The sequence below is a fragment of the Ochotona princeps genome, chromosome 12 (genome assembly GCF_030435755.1).
Source record: "Ochotona princeps isolate mOchPri1 chromosome 12, mOchPri1.hap1, whole genome shotgun sequence".
Classification (NCBI taxonomy): domain Eukaryota; kingdom Metazoa; phylum Chordata; class Mammalia; order Lagomorpha; family Ochotonidae; genus Ochotona; species Ochotona princeps.
In genome coordinates, this window is record NC_080843.1 from 60,612,533 (window position 1) to 60,636,541 (window position 24,009).

The following is a 24,009-nucleotide window of genomic DNA, read 5'->3' on the forward strand; positions in this document are numbered from 1 at the left end:
TCACCTTTAAATTTCAAAGCACTAGATTCTGTGGAGTAAATTCTTTTGTGAATAAGGTACCACTGCAGTTCAGTAGGGTGAGGCGCCTTCTATCCACAGTGGTTACTGGCTTGCTTCTGTACTCATTTTGTGGGGGGAGATATTAACATTATCTTGATCTAACCTCGGAACAAACAGAAAAACTCGTTAATTTTAGATCAGTGCCTAGGACATATTTATACCTACAATTTAAAAAGTCATATAATAGGAAACAATATGGACATAATAGTATTACCCACTTCCCTATCCCCCTGAACCTTTTTTTTGTTGTTGTTCTTTAACCGTAATTAACTATGTAAAGATTGTCAACAACCATACAATAAAATAGATTAAAAAAAAAACAAAAAAAAATAAAAAAATTAAAAAAAGTCATATAATAAGTTTTCTGGAAGAAAACATGAGAATATATCCATGACCTTGGACGAGGATCAGATGTACTAAATTAGACATGAAAGCATTAAAGGTTTGTTACCTGGACTTCTACAGTAAGGATTCTTTCTTCGTCATTACAGATACCATAAAAGACTAAAATGGGAAACCACATATTTAGAGGAGATATCTGCTGTGCATCTATCAGACAGAAGATTTGTTTTTGAGAATATAGAAAAACATTTTATTGCAAGGCAGGGCAGACATGCACGCACAAGCACACACATATACAGATTGCTTGGTCTTGCATGTGCAGGTTTACTCTGCAAGTGCCTGTAATAGCCAGCGCTGAGCCAAGCTGAAGCAAGGAGCCTGGAACTCAGTCGGAGTCTCCCACTGGGGTGGCAGGGATCCAAGGACGTGAACCAAGATGTGCAAGTGGAAGTGAAGCTGGGACTTGAACCCAGGCGCTTTTATACAGGATATGGGCATCCCAAGTGGTATCTTTACTGCTGTGCCAGGTTACTTGTTCCAGTGAAACTGATTTTAAAAAATAAACAGCCTGGAATAATCACTTTTCAAAGAATATTCACATGGGCAATCAACATTAACAGATGCTCAATACCCATAGTTATTCAAGAAAAGCGCATCAAAACCATAATGAAGGCCCAGTGCAATGGCTCAGTGGCTCAGTCCTCTTCTACTTGCTGCCCCACTTCCCATTGAGCTCCCTGCCTGGGAAAGCAGTCAAGGACGGCCCAGTGCCTTGGGACCCTGCACCCATGTGGGAGACCTGGAAGAAGCTTCTGGCTCTTCCTGGCTTTGGTTTGCCTCAGCTCTGGCAGTAACAGCTATTTGGGGGGGTAAACCAGTGGATGGAAGATATTTATAAACAAATAAATCTTTAAAAAATACCCCACCACAGTGAGATGCCTTTCTTCCCCACTGGGGTTCCTGGCACAACTGGTATTCTCATACATTGTTTAAAATGTAAAGCGACATGACCATGTTGGAAAATACACAGAGTAAGAGAAAGAGTGCTTGTGCAAATGAGAGAGTGATTATCTTCCATGTGCTGGTTCACTCCACAAATGCCTACAACAGCCAGTGCTGAGCCAGGGTAAAGCCAGGATCCTGGGCTGCAGTATGAATCTCCCGCAAGGGTGGCAGGGATCCATGTGCTGGAGCCATCCATCTGCCAACACCCAGGGTGTGTGTGTGTGTGTGTGTGTAATCATTTATGTACTGTACAGCCCAACAATTCTACTCCTGAATATGTATACCAAAGAAGTGCTTGCATGTGACTTTATTATATGAACACAATGTTCATATTCATAACAGCCTAATAATAGTCTCAAACGGAAACAGCCAAAATATCCATTAACAGTGGTATAGACTGTAGCTTGGTTGCATGATAGAAGCTACACAAGAGTGGGAAACTAGTGCTGTATACAGTAACATGAATGAATTTTATAGGTTAATGTTGAAAGGTAAGCGAGATAAAATGTATTCTTTGAACTTGCATTTTCACTCAACATAACAATCCTGAGACCCATCTATTGTCATTGCGGGTGTCTGTAATTCATGGTATCTGTGTTTTGCATTCTGTTATGTGAATATCTAATAATTTATGTATCCATTCTAGTAATGGACATTTGAATATTTCAGTATTTGTCTCAAACAGTGCTAAAAGCATTTACATATATTGATATTTAGCATAGTTTAGAAATAAAAATTATTGGGATTTGTAGGAAATCAGGTTTATTTGCATGTGATTGATTAAGATTCTTTCTTCCCATTCCTGTAGGAAAATTTCAAATAGGAGAACTGAGCACAGTATAGAATTTCTATTTTAAATACAGAATAAATTTTAAAACTAGATCTGCAGATCTAGTTTTAAAATTTATTCTGTATTTAAAATACTCTAAACTAGCACAGTATTGGTCTATTTGACCATTAGGGAAGAGGTCAGTGATGCTGTATGACAATTCCTAAAGTCTCCTGAGAAGAGAGTAGCAAAAAAAGCTTCGAGAGTTTGATTGTTTACCTAGCCAGAAAGCTGTCACTGAGTCCTTAAATTGAAGCATGACATTGTGCAGTGATGCACTAGTGGGTGAAGTACAGAACACAATCAAGGATGTCCGTTGGGAAGTTGACAGAGTCTGCTACAAATGTAATATCAGTCTGCAGTGAGATGGAACCAAAGACACATTTCCTGTGAGACGTGGGGCTTGCCGCAAATGGCACATCTGGCTGCTTGAGCGGTTCATTCAGACCATTTAGGAGGCCGTCGGAATATTGAGTGGCAGGACAAGGTCAGCAATAGCAAACACTTGGAATGCCACCTGTGTACGAGCTTTGAAATTTCTGCTTCAGCACAGTTTTACTGAGCTGACTCTGTTTGCAACACAGACAACCGCAGAGCTCCTAAGTGACTGTTAAATAGCAAGCTGGGAGTGGGAAAGGACATGTTGGGCAGGCACAAGGAATGTCTCAAGATTCACTGCAGAGTGAGGCCTAAGGGGTAAGCCCAGCAGCTGGGGAGCAGCCAGACCTGAAGCTCTAATGGCTGGGCTTGCTGCTGGTGAGCAAAGGCTTCAGGGTGGCTGTGGAGTCTAAGAAGCAGGACCACAAACGACGACAGGCTATTTAAGTAGCAGGCGCAGCTGCTTCTGTGAGCAGAAGGACTCATGTGATGGGTGTTCTCTGTACCATAGACTGTTGGGCTCATTTGATTGTCTTTGTTGGTACTTGTGAATCTGGTTAAGAAAAACATTTATTCATACACACAGTTTCTCTGCTTTTGTCAAGTCAAAAAAAAAAAAGTCAAAAATAGTTGATTAGAAATAGTAGAAATAGAGATTTTATGTTATTAACATTTTATGCTTTATCAGTCTCAGCACATTTTTATATTATTGATAGCTTAAGAGATAATCACCCCAAGAACCAATGAAGTAATAGTGCTTTAAATTTCAACATGATTGTAAGCATTTTACTATGTGATCTTTTTTTAATGAAAAATCTTGTTTTATTTTATTTTATTGCTTTATGATACAGTTCCATAGGCTCTGGGAGTTCCCTTATCCTCTCCCTAAATTCCTACCCCCAATGATTTTATTATAGCAATAATGTAGTTCTTCATAAGCAGTCATAAGTCCATCATTCTGTTGTTTAAGTGTATGCTGACATTGAAGGCATAGACAGTGGCAGAGAGTTCAGCATCCTATGGTCAAGATCCTTGTAACAGTTTCATTGGGAGTTATCTTTGATTTGAAAGTAGAGATGCACACTGCATTGTATCTTCATATTTGAATGTGATAGTCCCTATTACAGTTGCTATACATCCTCTGAAATAAAAGCTGTAAAAGAAAATTAACAACAGGAAGAAAAATAGAAAATTGGGAACAGCATGAAGTTAAGCAACATGCTACTGAATGACCAATGTGTTGCTGAAGAAATGAAAAGGAAAGCATAGGCAGTCAAAGCCAAAATAAACCATTGGGGTTACTTCAAACTAAAAAGTTCTGTACAGCAAAGGAGACGATCAACAAAGCAAAGAGACAACCGACAGGATGGGAGAAAGTCGCTGCACACTACAGAACCAGTAGGGGATAACATCGAGGATTTACAAAGAGCTTCGGAAGCTCAGCGACAGCAATGCAAACAACCGTGTGAAGAAATAGGCAAAGGAAATGAACAGATGTTCTTCAAAAGAACAAGTTCAGATTGCTAATAGAGCAGTGCAAAAAATGCTTAGCTGTTAGAGAGATACAAGTGAAAACCCAGCAACTGCAACTGCCAGCTGATGGGGCGATGGACTGTGGCTGGCCCTGTTCTTGCCGGTACATACAGGAGTTTGGTCTGGGAACATCTCGGAGACAGGCTCTATGGGGATCTCCCCAGTCGAGCTTTCGGACTCAGAACGCTAACCATCAGTTGACGGAGGACAGAGCAGGTCGATCAATCACCTCAGCTATGTGTTGGCAATGTAAGTGCTGGGCAAATGGAGACTCTATGATGGACTATGTCAATCAGTGGATTCTCCAGAGACCACATTGTGCTTGGAGTGGTGAGAATGGCAGCAGTTCAGATCCTTCGAAATGTCAAAAATCCTCTACCAGCTCTACCTTCAGACCAGAGATGGTCTCCCCAAGGAACTGATGAACTTATCTGGACAATATGATGCTGTACTTTATGCCTGGTAAATGCTTCCAATGAAAGAATCTCAGCTGAATTTGAACTGTGGTAACGCAACAGGGTGGAGGAGTCCACCATGGGGGGGCGGGGCTGGGGGTTTGGGGAGGGGTGGGGGGAATCCTACTGCCTATTAAACTGTGTCACATAATGCAATGTAACCAATAAAAAAAAAAAAAACCATATTGAGATATTGAGGTTCTTCCTAACTCCAGTGAGACTGTTCTATGTTCAGAACTCTAACGACATCTGCTGGTATGGATGTGGGGAGAAGGGTCTCCTTCACTTTTGGTGGGAATGTGGGCTAATGGAAACACTATCGAAGTCAGTATGGAGAGTGCTAAGAGAACTGAGAATTTTTCTGTCAAATGACCCAGCTGTCGCACTTCTGGGAATATGTCAAAAGGTAGTGAAATCTGCGTATGAAAAAGGGATGTGTAATTCTGTATTCACAGTAGCACAGTTAAACTAGCAAAGACACAGAAACAACCCAGATGCCCACCAAAAGAGGAGTGGTTAAAAAACTGTGGTACATCTACTCCATAGAATACTACTCAGTCACTAGAAAGAATGAAACTCCATCATTTGCAACCAGATGGTCCCAACTAGAGACAATTATACTCAATGAAATGTCATTCCTAAAAGAACAAATATCATATATTATCTCTCTGATATAAGGCAACCTCCTTGCAAAATACAAGCTCAATATCCCTTTCAGTACTGTTTTTGCTACATCTCATGGGTTTTGTTAATTTTTTAATTTCTTCAAAATAGTTTTTTTCTCTAATTAAATTCTTCACTGTTTCATAGGTCATACAGTAGCATCATTTTCTTCAAGAAGGTTTTTTATATTTTTTTTCATTTCTTCAGCAACACATTGGTCATACTATATACTCTTTTTCATTGTTTTCCAATGCGTTTCATTCACAAATTCCTGTTTATTTCTGTGTAGGGCCAGCACAATTGAAGCCATATACCACCTAGTGGGAGTTTAATAAATAGTTGTTTAACTGGACTGACCTCTAAGCAATACCAGTGAATGGTAACCTAGTTGGTAAGCAAGTAGTTCTCACCGTACGGCCTCGTCCTCAGCAAGAAGATGTCACATTCTAAATCTAGCCACCTGACTGTGCTGTAATCAGACTTGCAACATGCAATATTTTACCGTTTTAAGATTTTTTTTGCCTTGAGTTTGCAGCCCTCATGACTTTTCTTCCATCTTCTGGTTTTGTTGGATTCCTTGCATTAAGTACATACATGTGTCGTCTCTTCAGACAACAGGAGCAAAACTCTGTGATGAGTTAGGAGAATTACAAGTGGGAGGCTGAGAAAGAGATGACAGTGGGAATGGCTTGGGGATGAGGAAGGACAAAACACAGAGGGCTACAGAGCCAGCCACAACTTTAGAGAAAGAACAGGTATTCAGGAAGGACGCAGGAGTAATGACGATGGTTCAAGAAAGAAAAATCACGGTTAGATACCAAGTGATAGAATCTTTTACCTATGTTCCAAAGATAGACAGCTAAATACTTTGTTGAGAGATTCAGGAAGTCCCCATATGAAGGAAATGTGTCTCACAGGTATGTAACAAAACGTGCCACTTTGTATGCATGGTTACATCTATATAGTGAACAAAATTGTTAATCACGTTGGGAGTCCTGTGATTTTTAACACTCTCAGAGCATGAATAGTACTTTTCATATAAACTTACTTTTGTTTAGAAGATTTCATTGTGAAGCCTTGCTATTTGTAGTTTGATAAATGAAGTGTTGATTTTTCCAAAACAGAAGCAGAGAAAGTTATCTTCGTTGTAAAAAAGAGATTAGTGAACTAGGCAAATAGACATTATAAATCCATGTCCTTTTGGAAAAAAGTTTTCATGCTGTTCACAAAGTTACCTATTCTTGGTTTGGACTGTAATGACTAGTCAGTGACTTTCCTTTACTCTGGTGAGACTGGTAAAGGGCACAGTCTGTGTTGCCCTCTGTTGGTGGGTAATAGTTACTTTTGACAAAATAATAGTTGCTGTGTCATTTGTATATGTGAGTTTTAAATAGTTTTTATCAACAGATATGTTTTAGAGAAAATAAATTCCTAAAATCAACCTAATGTGACCATGAATGGACAAAAAGTGGAATAATGAATTCTTAGGATTTTCATTTTAACAGTTTTATTGACTAAGATGGTAATGAAATTCACTTATCTCTGATTAATTCTAATTCTTAATTTTTTTTTTTTGTCAGAGTTCCGCCTCAGATCAGGCGTCCCAGTCGAGAAGTAAGACCTCTGAGGAAAGAGATGGCAGGAGTGGGAGCCCGGGGACCTGTAGGCCGAGCACATCCCATGTCAAAGAGTGAGAAACCTTCGAGTAGGGACAAGGACTGTAGAGCGAGAGGGAGAGATGACAAGGCAAGACTGTCTCTTTGTGATTCACTCCCTAGAAGCCCATGACTTTGGGTGGATATGTTGATGTTTTGGTTGGATTTTGCAAGGTAATGTAGTGTTAACGTGCAAGAATTGAAAGCAATCTTATTCAAAACGTAAGGGTCTTTGTGTTTTGAAAGCCTTGTCTTGATGTGGTTATCCCCAGAAACATTCAGAGTATTAAAACTATTTTGAAAAATATCTTAATGAAGCTTTCTTTCTGAGTTAAAATGAATAGTAAATGAAAATAGAAGTTTAAGGAAATTATTTGTGTAGGGCAGTATATGTGTATATCCACAGGCTATGAGGGTTGTGTTTTTCTACAGTTAAAAATAAAAAAATCTCTGACTTACCTAATTGATTAAATTGATTAGAGCTGGATTTTGTTTTTCTTAATGAGAAAATTCTCTTTGTTTAGCATTCGTTGTACATATTGATTTACTTGGGGAATTGAGAGGTCAGCGCAGCACAGAGAGGAAACTGTGTTACCCTTAGCATGGATTTTAAAACACTGAGTTGAAATTCCTCTTACAGAGTAAGGAGCTGTCTTGGATGATCTGATAAATCTCTTACCCTTAATTTTAGCGGACACTAACATAATGAAGATATAGTTTATAACCTATAGCAGATGGTTACCCTTCAAAATTTTGTGCTAGATTTGTATATGTTTAATTACAAATAATTTTGATCAGTAGGTAAGGACTGTCAATAGACCAATTTCCTAGGACTTAAAGATGTTTAGACCACGATAGGATTAACATGATATTTTTCTAAGTATTTTTATTCATGAGATAGATCCAAAAGTGTATTCTGTCTGCACCTCTGTTTCACTAGGACCCTGAAAATAAATTCAGGAGTTTTTGTTTGTTTTGTTTTAAGTTATTTATTTGAAAGAGAGGACAGAGATTTCCCATCCGCTAGTCACTCCCTAAATGTCCATAGCAACTGGGATGGGCTAGGTTGAAGCCAGGAGCTGGGATTCTTTTTTTTTTGTAGTTGTTTCCATTTTTTTAAATTATATTTTTGACAATCTTTACATAGCTAATAATGGTAGAAAGGTTCAAGGGCTACAGGAAAGTGGTTAAAACTATTATTTCCATGTTATTTCCTTCATGAATCTGAGGTAAAGGGGGTTATTAAGGGAGAAGCCCCACCCAGTCTCCCACCCACCCCAGGTACGTGATGAGGGGTATGAGGGCAGGGAGTTGAGCCATTGTCTTTGTCTCTCAGAGTTCTGGAATCGGAAGTGGAGCTGGGAATTGAATCCAGGCATTCTGATAAGAGCCTGTGGGCATCTTAACAGCTGTGCCAAAAGCCTTCCCCTTGATTTTTAAAAATATTCGTAACTTTGGAACTTTTATATCATGAAAAGGTGATTCTTACACTTTTTTTTTGAGAATATTGAGAGATACTAGTATGTTAGTTGTTTCTGCTGATGAAATTTAATCCCATCTCTCACCTTGTGAAAAGCTGAGTAAGTAGATATGTGAATCCGTGTCTTACATATCACCTTTTCTTTTTCTGTTCCTGTTTGCATGTGGAGGATGAAATGAGGACTGAAGTCCAGACTTGACTCTCCCAGTAGTTTTTAGATAAATTTTAAGATAGTGTGGGGAACTTTTAGTCTTGAATTTCACAACACTTGGACGAGAACTGTGGCCATGGCTTATTGGATGCTGCCTTGCTAGCACCGTGGGAGAGACAACACAGTCACTCATGGAGCAGGACCCTGGAGTGACCTCTCACTATCCCCACTTTACAGATGGGGGACTGTGGTGTGAGGAGCTAAAATGTCCTACTGGTGGTGGTAAAGTAAGGAATGGGAAAGATGCAAGAATGAAATCTGTGAAGTCACTTGTCTTTTCCCTGTTTGTGTTTTTTATATTGTATAGTGTCCCTGCCTGCCAAACTAGATTAGTAATCTGGATTAAATTTGGAAAAAAGAGAGCCAGAACAATTAAATAAACATTGGCTTTTAGATGTGGCTCCTAAGCAATGAATAAAACAATCAAGCAGTGTTTGTTCTATGTCAAGTAAATTTTTTTGGAGATTGTAAATTGTCTTTCTTGTATAATTTTCCAAATCACATCCTAAATGCTTATTCTTTCATGGACATTTAAATATTCAGAACGTCATTGAAAAGTATGCCATTCATTTGAAGCCAACCAACCAATTGTCTGAGTAACTGATTGTGATTGCTTAGATACTCTATGGAATACTAAGGTTCCCCCAACTCATTGAAGGCTGAGACAGAGTTTGAGATAACTTGGGTAAAATGGTGAATGTCTGCTTCTGTTGAAAGCTAAAGTGAAAATGCATCTTGTGAGCTCAGAGATATAATTTACAATACTATCTTTTAAAATCAGTTTTGTGTATTGTGGTCAGCTTTAAAAAAGGAGAGGGAATAGACTAAAGAGTTCATTTCCCATAGTAATGACAGTACTATTTTTAAGCTTTTTTTTAAGAGAAAAAATTAGTTATATAAATATAGAATCGTTTAGTTATAAACATGTCCACCTTGTGATCTAAAACACACTATTACTGTGTGTCATGGTCGGTGTTGCCACAGTTCAAGCACTTAACTGCACAGATGGAAAGACAAAGGGGAGGGCGCAAGAAAACCCCCGTCTCATCCTAGCTCTCCGCTGTGCTGGGGTTTTAGCTGCAGTGGTGAGACCTGTCTGATGCAGGAACTTACAGTAGCAGAAGTAGCAAATGTTACCCTTCCATGAGCACTTGCACCTTTTTTATTTTTTAAAGCTTTCTACAAAAAAGAAAGAAAAAAAGTTGCCCTTCAAAGTTTCTTATGTGTGTTGGTTTATTTGCTTCCTCTGTGCTCCTAGAAACTCAGTGATATTTTTGATGTTTTGCATAGGAATAGACGGAGGCGCTGAAGCCGTAGCTGCAAGTAGATGGTGGAGCTAGAATTTGACCCTAGCTAGCAGTAACGCGTGAGCTTTTAATCATGCTATATGGCTTGTTTGAAAATGCTTTCGGTATCATGTTAGTGTATCAGTAATAGTTTTTTCACAGAAGAAGTGCAATCCTGGGGGTGGTTAACATTATTTTTCTCTTTTTAAGCTGCTGATAGGCTTCAGGTTAAGTTTAAGCTTATAATACCACTGCACATAACGGTCATCGCACATAGTGATTTCTTGTAGAACCGTTGTAACCTCTACCCCTACCCTCATCCCCCTGAGATCTGCAGGTTACCAAAAGGCCAGATTGTGCCCTTACTGTTTAATTTAGTTTAAAAATTTTCACTTTATTTGAATGGGAGAGACAGAAAGAGATTATTTTTGGTTATTGACTATTCAATATTATTGACTGTTCCTGCTTCACAGCCCCAAATCCCTGCAGAGCCAGAATTGGGCCAGGCAAAGCCAGCATCCTGAAGCTCAGTCTGACTCTTCCACGTGGTGGCAGGTACTCAAGTGCTTGAGCCTTTACCTGATGTCTCCCAGTGTGCACATTAGCAGGAAGCTAGATTGGAGGTGGGCAAGCCAGCATGTGAACCACGCTGTCCAACATGGAATGAGGGTATACCCCAAGGATGTAATTTGTGACATGTAGCAAATGGCCATTGTATGCGAGTTAATTGTAATTAGTCTAAATAGATCTGATATAGAGATTACAAATTGCATTGGAGTGTTTTTTGTTTTGCGTTTTGTTGTTGTTGTTGTTTAGCTTTTAGAGAGAGAGAGAATGAGAGACCAACTGTCAAAAAAAAATGTGCTAGTTCACTTCCTGAATGCCTACAGGAGCTGGGCAAGCCCAACAAGCCAAGAGCCCAGGAATCAGTCCAGGGCCCCGTGTAAATGTCAGGGATGCAACCATTTGACCCATCACTGTTGCTCTCCAGGGTGCACCATAGCAGGAAGTTGGACTGCAGAGCAGAGCTGGCAGTTGAAGCCAAGTGCTCTGATTGCAAATGCACGAGTCCCAATTGGCATGTTAGCTACAGTGCCAAATTCATGCTTCTGGCATATCCCTTTGGTAGCTATTTATTGATGATTAAAATGAATAGTAACTTGGAAAAAACCCCTTTTTTATTTTAGAAAAGTGCTTAAATATGCTATTTAATGAATGATCATCTAACCTGTACTGTTCAAGTGTATGTTTTAGTAACTATTCTGAAAAATAAGTGCATATATATATGCACACGTGCACACACATTCACGTACAGGTTTATTATAAACCTTACTGATATAATGTAAGTGTAGTACATAATTTATAAGCAGTAAGAAATTCAGCTTCCTGTATTGTAAATTTCACAGAACAGTGCGCTCTCAGAACGTTAGCTGATACTGGCTCAACTCAATTCTGTCCCCAGTCTCTGGTGGCATTGTTGGAGGACTGTGGTGCTGGCATGAATATTTGGTTGATAATTTGTTTTCATAATGAGTGAGATGGAATTCATTCATTAATGATTTGAGTTACTTTAATAACTTGGATAATGGTTTTCAAATGCTTTCAAATCCTTATTTTTTTTTAAGATTTATTTATTTTTATTGGAAAGTCAGATATACAGAGAGGAGGAGAGACAGAGAGGAAGATCTTCTGTCCACTGATTCACTCCCCAAGTGGCCGCAATGGCCTGAGCTGAGCTGATATGAAGCTAGGAGCCCAGAGCCTCTTCTAGGTCTCCCACGCGGGTGCAGGGTCCCAAGGCTTTGGGCTGTCGTTGACTGCTTTCCCAGACCACAAGCAGGGAGCTGGATGGGAAGTGGGGCCGCCAGGATTAGAACCGGTGCCCACATGGGATCCCGGCACGTGCAAGGTTAGGACTTTAGCCACTAGGTCACCACGCTGGGACCGAAGACTTTATTTTTATGCTGTCTTTGCAATGTTTTGCTACAATAAAAGTCACAGAGTTTTAAACTTTGCATTTCATGCTTTCTGTAAGACTAGATCATTCACAAAGCCATATGTCAGGACAGACTCAGCATTTGCTCTTTCCCGTATGAATACTTCCACTAGGGCATTTTCTGAAGTGATGTGCCTGAAGTCAGAGCCCTAATGAGATGGGGTATTGTCACCAAGGAGATACAGTAAACTAGGAAGAGGGGAATTGTGAGGACTGTGTATTTTAAAGGTAGAATTTTGAGGTTGTGTCAGTTTTTATTGATGGATCAGAGAATTACTAAAAATGTCATAATCACTTCTGACAGAGTCTGCTTCACCATAGTGTGTGTGACTCTTGAATTGCCAGGTAACTGCCATGGAACACACGGCATCGAGAGAGAGACAATTTGGCACTGAGGAAGTGACACTCGTGATCCTTCATGATCCCAGCCACTTCCATGCCTCCCAAAGGCACCCATTATTCCGATTTCTAATGCCATAAATGATTTATGTCTGGTTTGGAACCCTGTTTGATCAGGAAATATTCTTTTGTGTCTGGCTTTTGCTTGACACGTGTTTGTAATATTCTTTTTTTTCTTTTAAGATTTGCTTATTTTCACTGGAAAGTGAGATTTACAGAGTGAAGGAAATACAGAGAGAAAAATCTTCCGTCTGTTGATTCACTCCCCAAGTAGCTGCAATGGTTGGGGCTGAACCAATCCGAAGCCAGGATCCAGGAGCTTCTTCCAGGTCTCCCACGCAGTTGCAGGGTCCCAAGGCTTTGGGCCATCCTCGATTGCTTTCCCAGGCCACAAGCAGGGAGCTGGATGGGACGTGAAGCAGCCTAGATACGAACCATACCTATATGAGATCCCGGGCATGCAAGGCAAGGACTTTAGCCACTAGGCTACCGCGCCAGGTCCCTGTTATAGTCTTCCTTGCTTCTTTTTGTGTCTGTAGCTTGGTTGCAGTGTTTTATCACAGGTAAAGCTGTTTACCTTTTCATGGATATCTGCATTACTTCTACTTTGAATCTGTTATGAGCAGTGCTGCTTTGGCTAGTTTTATACTTCTCTCTTGGTTTCTGATGAATGCATGTCTAAGAGTAGAATTGTTGAGTCTTGGATGTATATGAATTGAACTTAGTGGACAGTACTGATAGTTTTCCAAAGCGGCTATGCCAAAATTTTTTTTTTTTTTTTTTTGCTTTTAAAGATTTATTTGTTTTCATTTGAAAGGCAGAGTTACCAAGAGGAAAGACAGAGGTAAGTCTTCATCCATTGGCAGTGACCAAAGCTGGGCTGGTCTGAAGCTGCGGAGCTGCTTCTGGTTCTCCCACATGGGAACAGGGGCCCAAGGACTTAGGTCATTTTCTGCTGAGTTTTTAGGCCATTAATAGGGTGCTGGATGGCAAGCGGAGCATCCAGGGCTTGAACTGACACTTATATGGAATCTAGCACCACATCAGTGGCCCTGGCTGTACCAATTTCTGGCTTGTAGAGGGTCAGTTAAGTTGCTCCACAGCCTTGCTGTTAGTTCACATTGTTATGCTTTCAAAGTTTAATCTTCTTTTTGTAATATTTTTTAAAAAGATTTATTATTTCATAGTCTGAGTTAGGAAGATGGGTTGTGCAACTTCTGGTTCACCCCCAGATGGCTGCAACAGCCAGGGCTGGGCCAGGCTGAAGCCTGGAGCGTAGAACTTCACCCATGTCTCTCATTTGGGTACAGAGGGCCATGCACTTGGGCCAACTTGCGCTGCATTCCTAGGGATGCCAGTGGAGTAGAGGGAACTTAAACTGGCACCATATGAGATGCTGGCATTGCAGGTGGCAACTTTACCTTCTGTGTCACAGTGCTATCCCCCTCATTCTGATTTTACCAACAGACTCACTGTGTGTTGTTTATTTATCTGACAATTTATGATGTTGAAGGCCCTCTGGTGTGTTTTTGGCCGTGTGTTATCAGCGACTTGTTTATAAAGAAGTGATCTTTGTCTTTGAATATTAAATCACTCTACATATTTTTTTTCTAACAGCAGATAATATAGTGCAGGCTTTTGTTTTTATGTTTTACTTTTTTTCCTGATTGTATTAGGGCATGGTAAAGTAGTTTTGTGTCGCATTAACTCTGATTGAACTTCTGATTTAGAACTCCAGACCTGTTTGTAGAATTTTTGTCAGTTTAGTCTTCAAATGAATGAGCTTCAAATTCAGAGAATATTTGGGGCCATATAACTCCTACTCAGAAAGTCAGTCAGAAGGACCAATGTTACGGTGCAGTAGGTTAAGCTGCTGGTTGTGGCAACAGCATTTTGCATCAAAGTGCTGATTTGAGTCATGGCCTCTCTGCTTCCAGTCCAGCTTACCCACATGGAGTTCCAGCTCTGGCCGTTGTGGCCATTTGCGGAGTGAACTGATAGCTCCATGATTTTAGAACTTGTATTTCCTGATTGAACTCTCCTGTTAGGACTGTCGTACTAGTTTATGAGCTATGTGGAGTGTTGATAGGCACGTCTTTTAAGTTTGTTCTTTTCTTGGAGTCCACCATCACTCTAGTTGTTTCTGTGGAACAGAAAGTGAAAAACAGAGCGTGAGTGGACCCACTGCTCCCCTGCTTGCTCCCAGCACACTGGCGAGGGAGTTCCCTGCTTGACTTAGGTTGTCAGATTGTCTTGGAGTGACCCAGAGGTGCTTTACCCTGGATGAAAAGACAGAGTGCTTACAACGGACTCCAGTAAGCCTCCTTGGTTTGCCATCTCTTTGTTCTTGGATGCTGCCTCTAGTTCACCCCTCTTGTTTCATGTCTCTGTTGGTTTCCTTGCTGCTGGCCCTAAGTGTTTCTTTTTTTTTTTTTTTTTAAAAGATTTTATTATTATTGGAAAGCCGGATATACAGAGAGGAGGAGAGACAGAGAAGAAGATCTTCCATCCGATGTTTCACTCCCCAAGTGAGCCGCAACGGGCCGGTACGCGCCAATCCAATGCCAGGAACCAGGAACCTCTTCCGGGTTTCCCACGCGGGTGCAGGGTCCCAAAGCTTTGGGCCGTCCTCGACTGCTTTCCCAGGCCACAAGCAGGGAGCTGGATGGGAAGTGGAGCTGCCGGGATTAGAACCGGCGCCCATATGGGATCCCAGGGCTTTCAAGGCGAGGACTTTAGCCGCCAGGCCACGCCGCCGGGCCCTGGCCCTAAGTGTTTCACAGTGTATTTTACTTACTTGGATATGGTGGCCCCTAACTTGAGTGTGTGTCTCATGAAAAATGTAGTTTCTGCTCAGACATTGGTGCATCCTCAGTGCCCAGACCAGTGCCTGGCACATAATAACAACTCCTAAATCTTGTTAGAGAATGCATGTCCTGCCAAGTATGCAAAATGCCCTGAGGGTCATTATTTCAACACTCCAATGCAGGGCATGGCACCGACATTAGTAAGCACTGTTTTGTATTTATTGACCCATTTTTATTTTATGAAATGGTAGTCAGAGATAAGATGTACCTTAGAGAGCTTTTCTAACTTTTGCCTATATTGGTTTTCTCATTTTGGGGTAGGATGTAGCAATGTGTGGCAACATCTTATTATAAATGTAACAAAAAAAGGAGGAGCTAACAAAGTAATGAGATAGAACACAAAGTTCCATCTAAGAAATAGAAATAATTTTTAATAAATTAAGCATATTCCAACTTTTTTTGAAATTGAATATTTTTTAAATTAAATTTATTCATTAATTACATTGTGTTGTAATTACATAGAATCTGGGATTCTCCCCCCACCCTCCCCCCATGGTGGGTTCCTCCACCTTGTTGCATAACCATAGTTCAAGTTCAGTTGAAATTCCCTCTTTGCAAGTATATACCAAGCATAGAGTCCAACATCTTATAGTCCAGTCAAGTCCAACTACTTATTGGGTAGACCCTCTCTGAATATTTTTTAAAAATACTTGTTTGAATGGCAGACTGACAGAAAGGGGGAGAAGACACGTAGCTTCTGTCTGTTGGTTTATTCCCCAAATTCCTACAACAGCCTGGGCTGGGCCAGGCCGAAGCCAGAAGCCAGAAGCCAGAAGCCAGCAGCTGTACTTAGGGCTCCCACAGGGTTGGCAGTTTCCAAGTGCCCAGACCATCATCTGCCACATCCCAGTGCATACATTAGCACAAAGGAGGCTCAGAAACAGATGGCACTTGATCCCAGGCACTCTGATATGGCATCTGGGCATCCCAAGCAGTAGCCAACCTGCTATATATACCTCAGTGCCTTCCCACACAAAATCACTTTTCTTAAAAAAAAAAAAAAAAAGACAAATCATGAGATTTTAAAGAAATTTTGCCCTGTCTTCCACCATTGAATTCAGGCAACAAATGAGAAGTGCAAACGTCAGCGGTAGGTCAACTCAGCCATCCCTGGGATGGGGGCCAGAGGCCTTTATTGCTGGAAAGACTACATTTGGCTCTTGGTAGTTCACTGTGTAATCAGGGAGTTGGTTCCGTTGTTGGACACCACTTGCTGTTGGAAAGTTCTTTCTTTGATAGGAAACCTGCCTCTTTTGTTCCTTTAAGTTGGTCCTCTCTCCTTCCTTTGGACGGACGAGTTGATTGTCTTGGCTCTCTCAACGTTTTCTCTTTGGTTCCCTTGGTCCTCTTCCCTGTGACATGGCTTTTGAACTTCTGTCACCACCCCTCTAATCACCTTTCCCTGGAGTTAATTTGTTAGTTTTTCTGTTAAAGTGGAAGACCCAAAGCTGTTGACTGCCTGTCTTTAACTTAAACTTCCAGTGTGAGGGGCTGCTTATAAAATGCAGCATTGTTTACATTTTAGTGAAAACTTTTTTCATTAGTTGACCACAATATTTGACTAGCCACTTTAAACTTCATTTTTCTCTAATAGAATGATTAACCACTATGAATAAATAATGATTAATAAGACATTCTGGATATGGGTAATTTAGTTCCTAGTTTAAAAAAAGCTAAATATTTTATCAGTGTATCAACCTTCATGCCAATTATTCAACTTTAGTTATTGTTGGCCTTAGGCAACTGATGTGGGAAACTAAGGAAATAATGTTCAGATCATTTTAGTATCTTAACTGAAATGATATGCACAAGGCAGTTGTCTTGTGTATAATGTTTGGGGTAAGGGTTGCCCGCTTGTTACCTGAGAGTTAATAGTTTCTCTTACATACTGCAATTAATGTCTGACTGTTTACCTGATAATACTATTCTTATATTTGATGTTTCTGTTCTCATTTATGAATTTGTTATGAGGGATAATTTTCTGATGTATTTAGTTTTCGTTTTCCTAAAACATTCCCTTTTTTTTTCTCCTTTTAAATGATCTCACCATTTTGATCTTGGCTGTGTGTGGTACCTTGTTTGTATTCCAGACTCGTCTTTGTGGTTGAGAAACGTTGAGATGTCTGAGCAAGTCACAAACTGGCTCATCTCCATGTTTGCTTGTCTGTGCTTTTATGCAGTGAGATGCTTGGGCTGCTTTGAGTGCCCTCTTTCATCCTCCACTTCTCTGAATAGCAGCCAGAGGGCCCTACGTGTACTTACAGTCAAATCCCAACTCAACCTCTGCCCATCCCTGCAGGCTGTCCCCTCTGGTACCAGAGGAGTTTTCCCTGGCCTGTGTTCTCTCTCATATTGTAGTCCAGGAGATTGAATCATCCTAGCCATCATTCTTATAGTGGATTCTTGCATTCTTACAGCCCTCTTACAGTGGGGCTGAAGCTCTGCCTGCTGTAGCAGTTGCAGCAGTTAAGCTATCTTCTGGTGAACAGGTGCATTTTAAGTTCTTCAGAGCTGGGGCTCAACTTGTTGTATTGCAGGTTGAGCTGCAGCCTGCGATGCTGACACCCCATTTGAGTACTGGTTTGTGCCCAGCTACTCTCCTTGTCTAACTCCCTGCTGATGTGCCTGGCAAAGCAGCCAAAGATGGCCAAGTACTTGGGCCCCTATCACATGTTACGGAGACCTGGGAGACCTGGGTGAAGCACCTGGCCATTGTCACCATTCAGGCTATGAACTAACTCACAGAAGATCCCTGTCTTTCCCACTCTGTAGCTTTTTCAAATAAATAAGTAAATCCTATTTAAAAAAGGTAAAGTTCTTCAAAGCTATATTTCCTAGCATATAATTCTGTTTTTTCAGCTACTATATTATTAAAGGAAGAATTAGGAGTAAAGCATATTGCTTTAGTGGTATTAGTAATACTATTTATAAAGCCCTTTCTACCAGTGGCAATACGGAGACATCCCAGTAAGGTCCTTGGGCAATTATAAAGTAAATTGAAAGCATGTTATTGCAAAAATTAAAAGAAAAATTGGAAAGGAATTAGGAGGGAGTGTAGGGAGTATAATTATGTTCTAAGACTGTCTATGAAGTACATTAAATCTGTACCCTTTATATAAATTAAAAATTAAAAAAATTAAAAGCCCCGGTTCCTGATAATACATTTAGAATAACGGGAAAGGCTTTGTAAGGTGCCTCAAGAGTCTCAGGTCTTTCCTCATTTGCTGTGTCTTTTCCTGCCTGTTTTCAGGGATCTAAAAGCTCTGACATGCACAACCTGCCGTTAGCTTTACATGGCTTAATCAGGAATAAGGCAGTTTGATGCTGTGGAAGGGCAAGGGCTTAGGGAAGCGGGGAGATCTATCCTGACATTTACTGCTAAACTTCCTTAGCTTTTTCTGAGGCCTGATTTCCTTATCTATAAAAATGGAGTAAGTTAGTGTCTGCCTTGTAGGGTTATTATAGTAGATGAGAGGATGTGTGTGATGTTTTCTGCCACCGGAGTGCTCAGTAGATCAGTTTTCTTTCTTCCTGTGTATTAACATCCTGCACAGTGTCTAGCAGTCCCAGCCATACTCTTCACCTGCCAAATCACAGACAGGTCCTTCTGGTCTACCAAGGGACCATTATCTTACCTGCAGTTTTCCTTCATTGATGCCAAAGAGGTTTACCATAAAGTAGACTAGTTCTTGTATATCTGATGAACTCAGTAGGGAAGGGTAATATTTAAATTGTAAAATTCTATCTTAATTACCATATTAATAAATGATAATGGTTTGAAAGCTCATTGAGGTGAATGAAAAGTATGCTGTTACTGATCCATATCTTTTTTTTAAACTACCCATCCCCAGGGAAGGAAAAATATGCAAGATGGCGCAAGTGATGGCGAAATCCCCAAATTTGACGGTGCCGGATATGATAAGGATCTGGTGGAAGCTCTGGAGAGAGACATCGTTTCCAGGAACCCTAGCATCCATTGGTTAGCATCTTTCATGTTGCTGAGTTAAAGTAGAGGACAGAAGGAAGCCAGTTTAGGTTGACGAGGTGCAGGTTTTCTCTTGTTTTTCATTCAACTCCTGATTCCAACCTCATTCCTGATGTGACTGTGTAGAAGTGACAGGGGAGTTGTTTTACAGCACAACCAGGAATGTTTTCCATGCTAATTTGGTGTTGACAAAACTGACAAAAGTTGTTAATTGAATAATATGTCTTAATTAATAACTGCAATATGTTTTCATTGATCATTTTACACGCTAAGAATTAGAATAATGTTCCTAATATAAGAATAATTTCCTGAGTAAAATCATGTAAGAGAATGAATGTTGACTGTAAATCAGAGGTGTCTCTGAGTGCGCCTTGTGAAAACTTGCTCTTCTTGCCAAGGGACGACATAGCGGATCTGGAGGAAGCCAAGAAGCTGCTGAGGGAGGCTGTGGTCCTGCCCATGTGGATGCCGGACTTCTTCAAAGGGATCCGACGGCCGTGGAAAGTAAGGCTTCATTCACATGGCTCTGACATGAACATGTGTTTGCATGAAGAGGAAGGACAGCCTTGCCTCTCTTAAACAAGTTTAACAAAGTTCCTAAGTTTGGAGGTCTGGCTGCATCCAACACCTGGATTTCGTGGCAAGGCTAGGGGTGCAGTCTGCACAGCAGGTGGGATGACCTCTTGAGTCACTTTCCCCCGGGGGTTCTAAGCTGGAGAGTGTTAGAAATCTTCCAGAAGCCTTTCTGTGACAAAAAGCTAATAAGCAGATTAATCAGTGATGGTCCATAGTCGTAGAGAATTCGTGTTTGATCGTATTTCTCACAATTGTGGTTGTGACTGTTGTGTCTTCTAGGCTTGATACACTGCCTGCAATCGGCTTGCCCTCCTTCAGGTTAAAGCCTGCCCAGCACTGGTCCTTCTGAGTCCAGCGTTTTCATTTTGGCTCTGTAGTGAAGTGTCTTCCCAGACGCCAGGAAACCCTTGCCTTCCTGGCACCTGGTTTTGTGTGTCTCAGGCCGTGAGAGTCCATTGCATGCTTAGACAAGGAGAATCCGAGGAAGTGCAGTTGTCCTTCTCTTTGCCCCTGAGTTGGCTGGGAAGGTGTGTTTCCCTGCTTAGCCTCACCACCTCTCTGTCAGTGCACTTGCAGGAAGAGAGGAAGACAAATTGTGGGTTTACACAAAGAACTTATGATGCCCAGGGCATTTTGATTGCTTCTCATGACTTGAAAATTCATACAGGCTACATTTGTTTTTCAAGAGATTTACCTTATTTTAGGAAGCTATTACCTGAAATTCCTCATTTCCGTGACGTTTAAAACTATTTAAAAACTAAGTAAGTTTTAAAATAGCTATCTTAATGACATAAATCACTTGGTGTTATATATTGATGCTATTATTTTAGTGAAGGGTTTATTATGATGATTGATGTTATAATTCAGAAGTGTTCTTTTACTCTAATAAAGTTTGTATGTCAGAAAGTGACGTAGGATAACTTACGAAATAATGTAATTTTAACTTTGATATTTTAAAATTAAACATTAAGTGAATCCAACAGCCAATAGGTTAGACCCTTTCAGAGAATTTAAAATTCAGTGCTTCTCTGATGTCATTTCTTTTTCCAGCACTAGTGCCATCACCTATTCATGCATTTGATTTGCAACTCAACAAAAGAAAACAAAACAAAAAACAAGCGAAATGACTTAGGCAGCTGAGTGGTGCCTCTGTTGGTCTTACTGAATTTGGTTCTTGCTGGTCTGCTAGCCTAAGCGTCTAGCATCTGCCTTGCGGCATCCTTCACCTTGCATTTAACTTGTGATGGGAAACATTTAGGTATTTTTGTTCAGCTTACCTCATCACACAGGAATATTAATAGGAGTTGCTGTTCATCTGGAATGGCAGAGTTTGATACAATTGAACTGAACCAAGGAGCATTTTATTATTTTAGATCATTACAGTATAACTTAATTAGGATAAGGTTTGTTTCTTTTTGATCTGCAATGCTGCAGGAGATGGTATATTTGGGAAGCTATGCCTACTTCGGACTTGAAAATTTCAAAGAAATGTGTAGGGTGCATGAAGAGATAAAGGGTTTCTGTACTGGTGGATCTAAATTCTGGCATGAAATCCATCTTCATGGCCTGCTTGGTGCAGCTTCCTCACTGTAAGGCCACCACCACACAGTGAAAGTCATTTTCTGTGGCTCTCACAGATGATGTCTGGTGTTGCTGTGGATGTTGCGAGCTGAGGGACACACGTTTCTGATCAGCCAAAGCTGATTGTAATTTGCTGCCAATCATTTTTGAACCTTTTCAGTATGCTTTGAATTTTCATAGCTTTTTTTGTTTCTAAAAATGAATGTATTTTTAGAAACTACGTACACTGAGGAAGAGATCTTCTTTGTATTGTTTCACCCCCGCAGATTCCTTCAGCACCCAGGACCGGGCCAGACCAAAGCCAGAAGCTGGAATTCAGTTCTGAGTTCCTAAGTAGGTGGCAGTGGCTCAAGCACTTGAGCCATTGCTGTGTCTCCCATGAGCAGGAAGGTGGCATAAGAGGCAGAACTGGGACTCGAACCCGGATACTTTGATAAAGATGTGGGCATTGTAAGCGGTGTCTTAGCCACTGCATCGAACACCTATCCCGAACTATTTCTAAAAACAACTTGCATTTTTAAAAATTTATCATTTCATTACTACAAAAATGTGAAGTAGTTATATCTATTTATTTCTTGTGATTTTGTAGTATTTATTGGCCAATTAGATGAAGAATAATTATAAATGTTTGGAGTGAATTTTATTGCTGGACTGTTTGTTTTTTCTGTGTCAGTAGAATAAAATTCTAAACTACAATCATTCTCTTTTTTTTCAAGGTAACATTTGAATATTTTATAGATTTGTCAGTTTATAAAAATAGGTAAAAAAAATCGATGTTTAAGGATTTGTAAATGAGGCTGCCAGAAAAATTTGTCAAATTCATAAAATTTGTCTTTAAAGCTAAATTGCAATATTTCAATACTGGAGTGAACCTTTCAGAACTTATCAGATCTCCATAATTTGACAGGCTGGAAAATTGAGGTCCAGAAAAATTGCATCAGTCATGATGGTCCTTCCAGCATGGTGTGAGTGGAGGGGCCAGGATTGTTATGCAGCAGCAGCTCAGGCCACCACTCATGGAAATCAGTGTCCCATCTCAGAGTGCCAGTGTGCGTCCTGACTGCTCCACTTCCAGTCCATCTTCCTGCTAATACGCCTGGGAAGACAACACATGGGGGCTTGAGTACTTGAGTCCCTGAAACCCCCCACAGGGAAGACCTGGGTGGAGTTCCTGGCTTCTGGTTTTGACCTGGCCATTCTCTGGCTGTTACAGCTTTTTGGGGAGTGAAACAACAGATGGAAGAGTCCCCTCCCTCTCCGTTTCTCTTGCTCTGCCTTTCAAATAAATAAGTAAATAATTCTTTTTAAAGATATGTCTCAGCTTTTGGGTTTATGGGTGCCTTTTTTTCAGTGACACACTTCCCTCCTGTGTGGTGTGATATTACTTTATTTTCCCATTAGGTACTTGCTCAGTCCTGTTGTGTAGGGTTTCTGAGGTCCTGGGCTGTGAGCCATCCTAGATGGAGAGTTCAGTGCAAGGGAACTTGCCCCAGGTGCAGGCTGTGCAGTGGGCAAGCATGGCATCACTAGGAAAGGCTTTATTTTTGACAATGTGGGATTTGCACTGCCATTTGCAGGAGTGCTTTCTGGTGAAGACATTTCTAATGATGTCGGAGCTTGGGGAGGGATGAGTGATGTGACCTGTGAAACGTACATGAGAAAAATCTTTTTGTGGGTTTGGGAATCCTGGATTGGAGTTTTGTCAGAGAGAGGCAGCCCTGCATGCTAGCGAAGGGGTCAGAATCTGACCCAGACAGTCTGGGCTTTTCCCATGTAACAGCTCTGTGATCGATCTTATTTATTTATTTCTAATTTATTTAGAAAGAAAAGAAAGATACAGAAAGGGAGATCTTTTATCCACTGGTTCACTCCAAATGTCTGCAGCAGTCCAGACCAAGAACTAAGTCTGGCTCTCCCACACGGGGTCAGGATTGTGAGCTGTCACCTGTTTGCTTTCCTGGGCGTTAGGAGGAGCCAAGACTCGAAGTAGACACTTAAATACTGACATCCCAGGCACTGCACTAGATACCCACTCTATCAGTACTCTTGAGCAAGTCATGGGACTTATTCATGCCTCAGTCTCCTTATCTATGTGTGGGTATAATAACAGTTGTCTCATAGGGTAATGTGAAGATAAAAAGAAATTACTGAAGTCTTAGAACAGTAGCTAGCAATGAACTGTGTGAATATCAAATCAGTTAGGGGAATATGCCAGAGTGTGTTTTCCAAGGCTTTGGTTCTTATCATGTAGTCATTAGGGAGTCATCTATGAGCAGGAAAGGTAGAATAGTTAAACCAGTGGCTTGGGAAAAGCAATTTATTTGCAATGAGTGGAGAAAAACAGGAGGCAACTTGACAATAATTTAGACTCATAATTCCAAGGGCCTGGATTGGGGTGAGTTTGAGAACAGAAGTGGAAGTCAATGCTGGTGTCACTTAATGAGGAGATGGATAACCTTGGGGTGTAACATGTCAGTCTACGAAGAGAAGAAGGCAGGGAATGCAATACCAAGGCTTTGTTTCTGGGGATGGTAATGCAGCTGGGACGAAGATGCTACTTTATTTTTACTGATCCAAACAAGGGTGCTTCAGCTGAGGGCGGAAACAGTATTAGAAGCTGGATTTGCTGACCATTTTAAAGGGGGGAAGGTGCTATTCATTGCATTTTCAAAATTTATTTGTAGCATGAAATTTTCTCTAATAGAATG

General features: G+C 40.7%; 1 protein-coding gene across 3 annotated transcripts in view; it reads left to right on the top strand.

Annotated features, from left to right (window-relative positions):
* Positions 1 to 24,009, top strand: part of KATNAL1 (katanin catalytic subunit A1 like 1) — an 87,934-nt gene that overhangs the window by 34,886 nt on the left and 29,039 nt on the right. For all 3 annotated transcript variants that reach the window (XM_058670911.1, XM_004577559.4, XM_058670912.1), the window contains exons 4-6: positions 6,846 to 7,011; positions 19,011 to 19,138; positions 19,543 to 19,648. In XM_058670911.1, the coding sequence (XP_058526894.1) occupies positions 6,846 to 7,011; positions 19,011 to 19,138; positions 19,543 to 19,648 (400 nt within the window). The remainder of the gene's footprint in view (positions 1 to 6,845; positions 7,012 to 19,010; positions 19,139 to 19,542; positions 19,649 to 24,009) is intronic.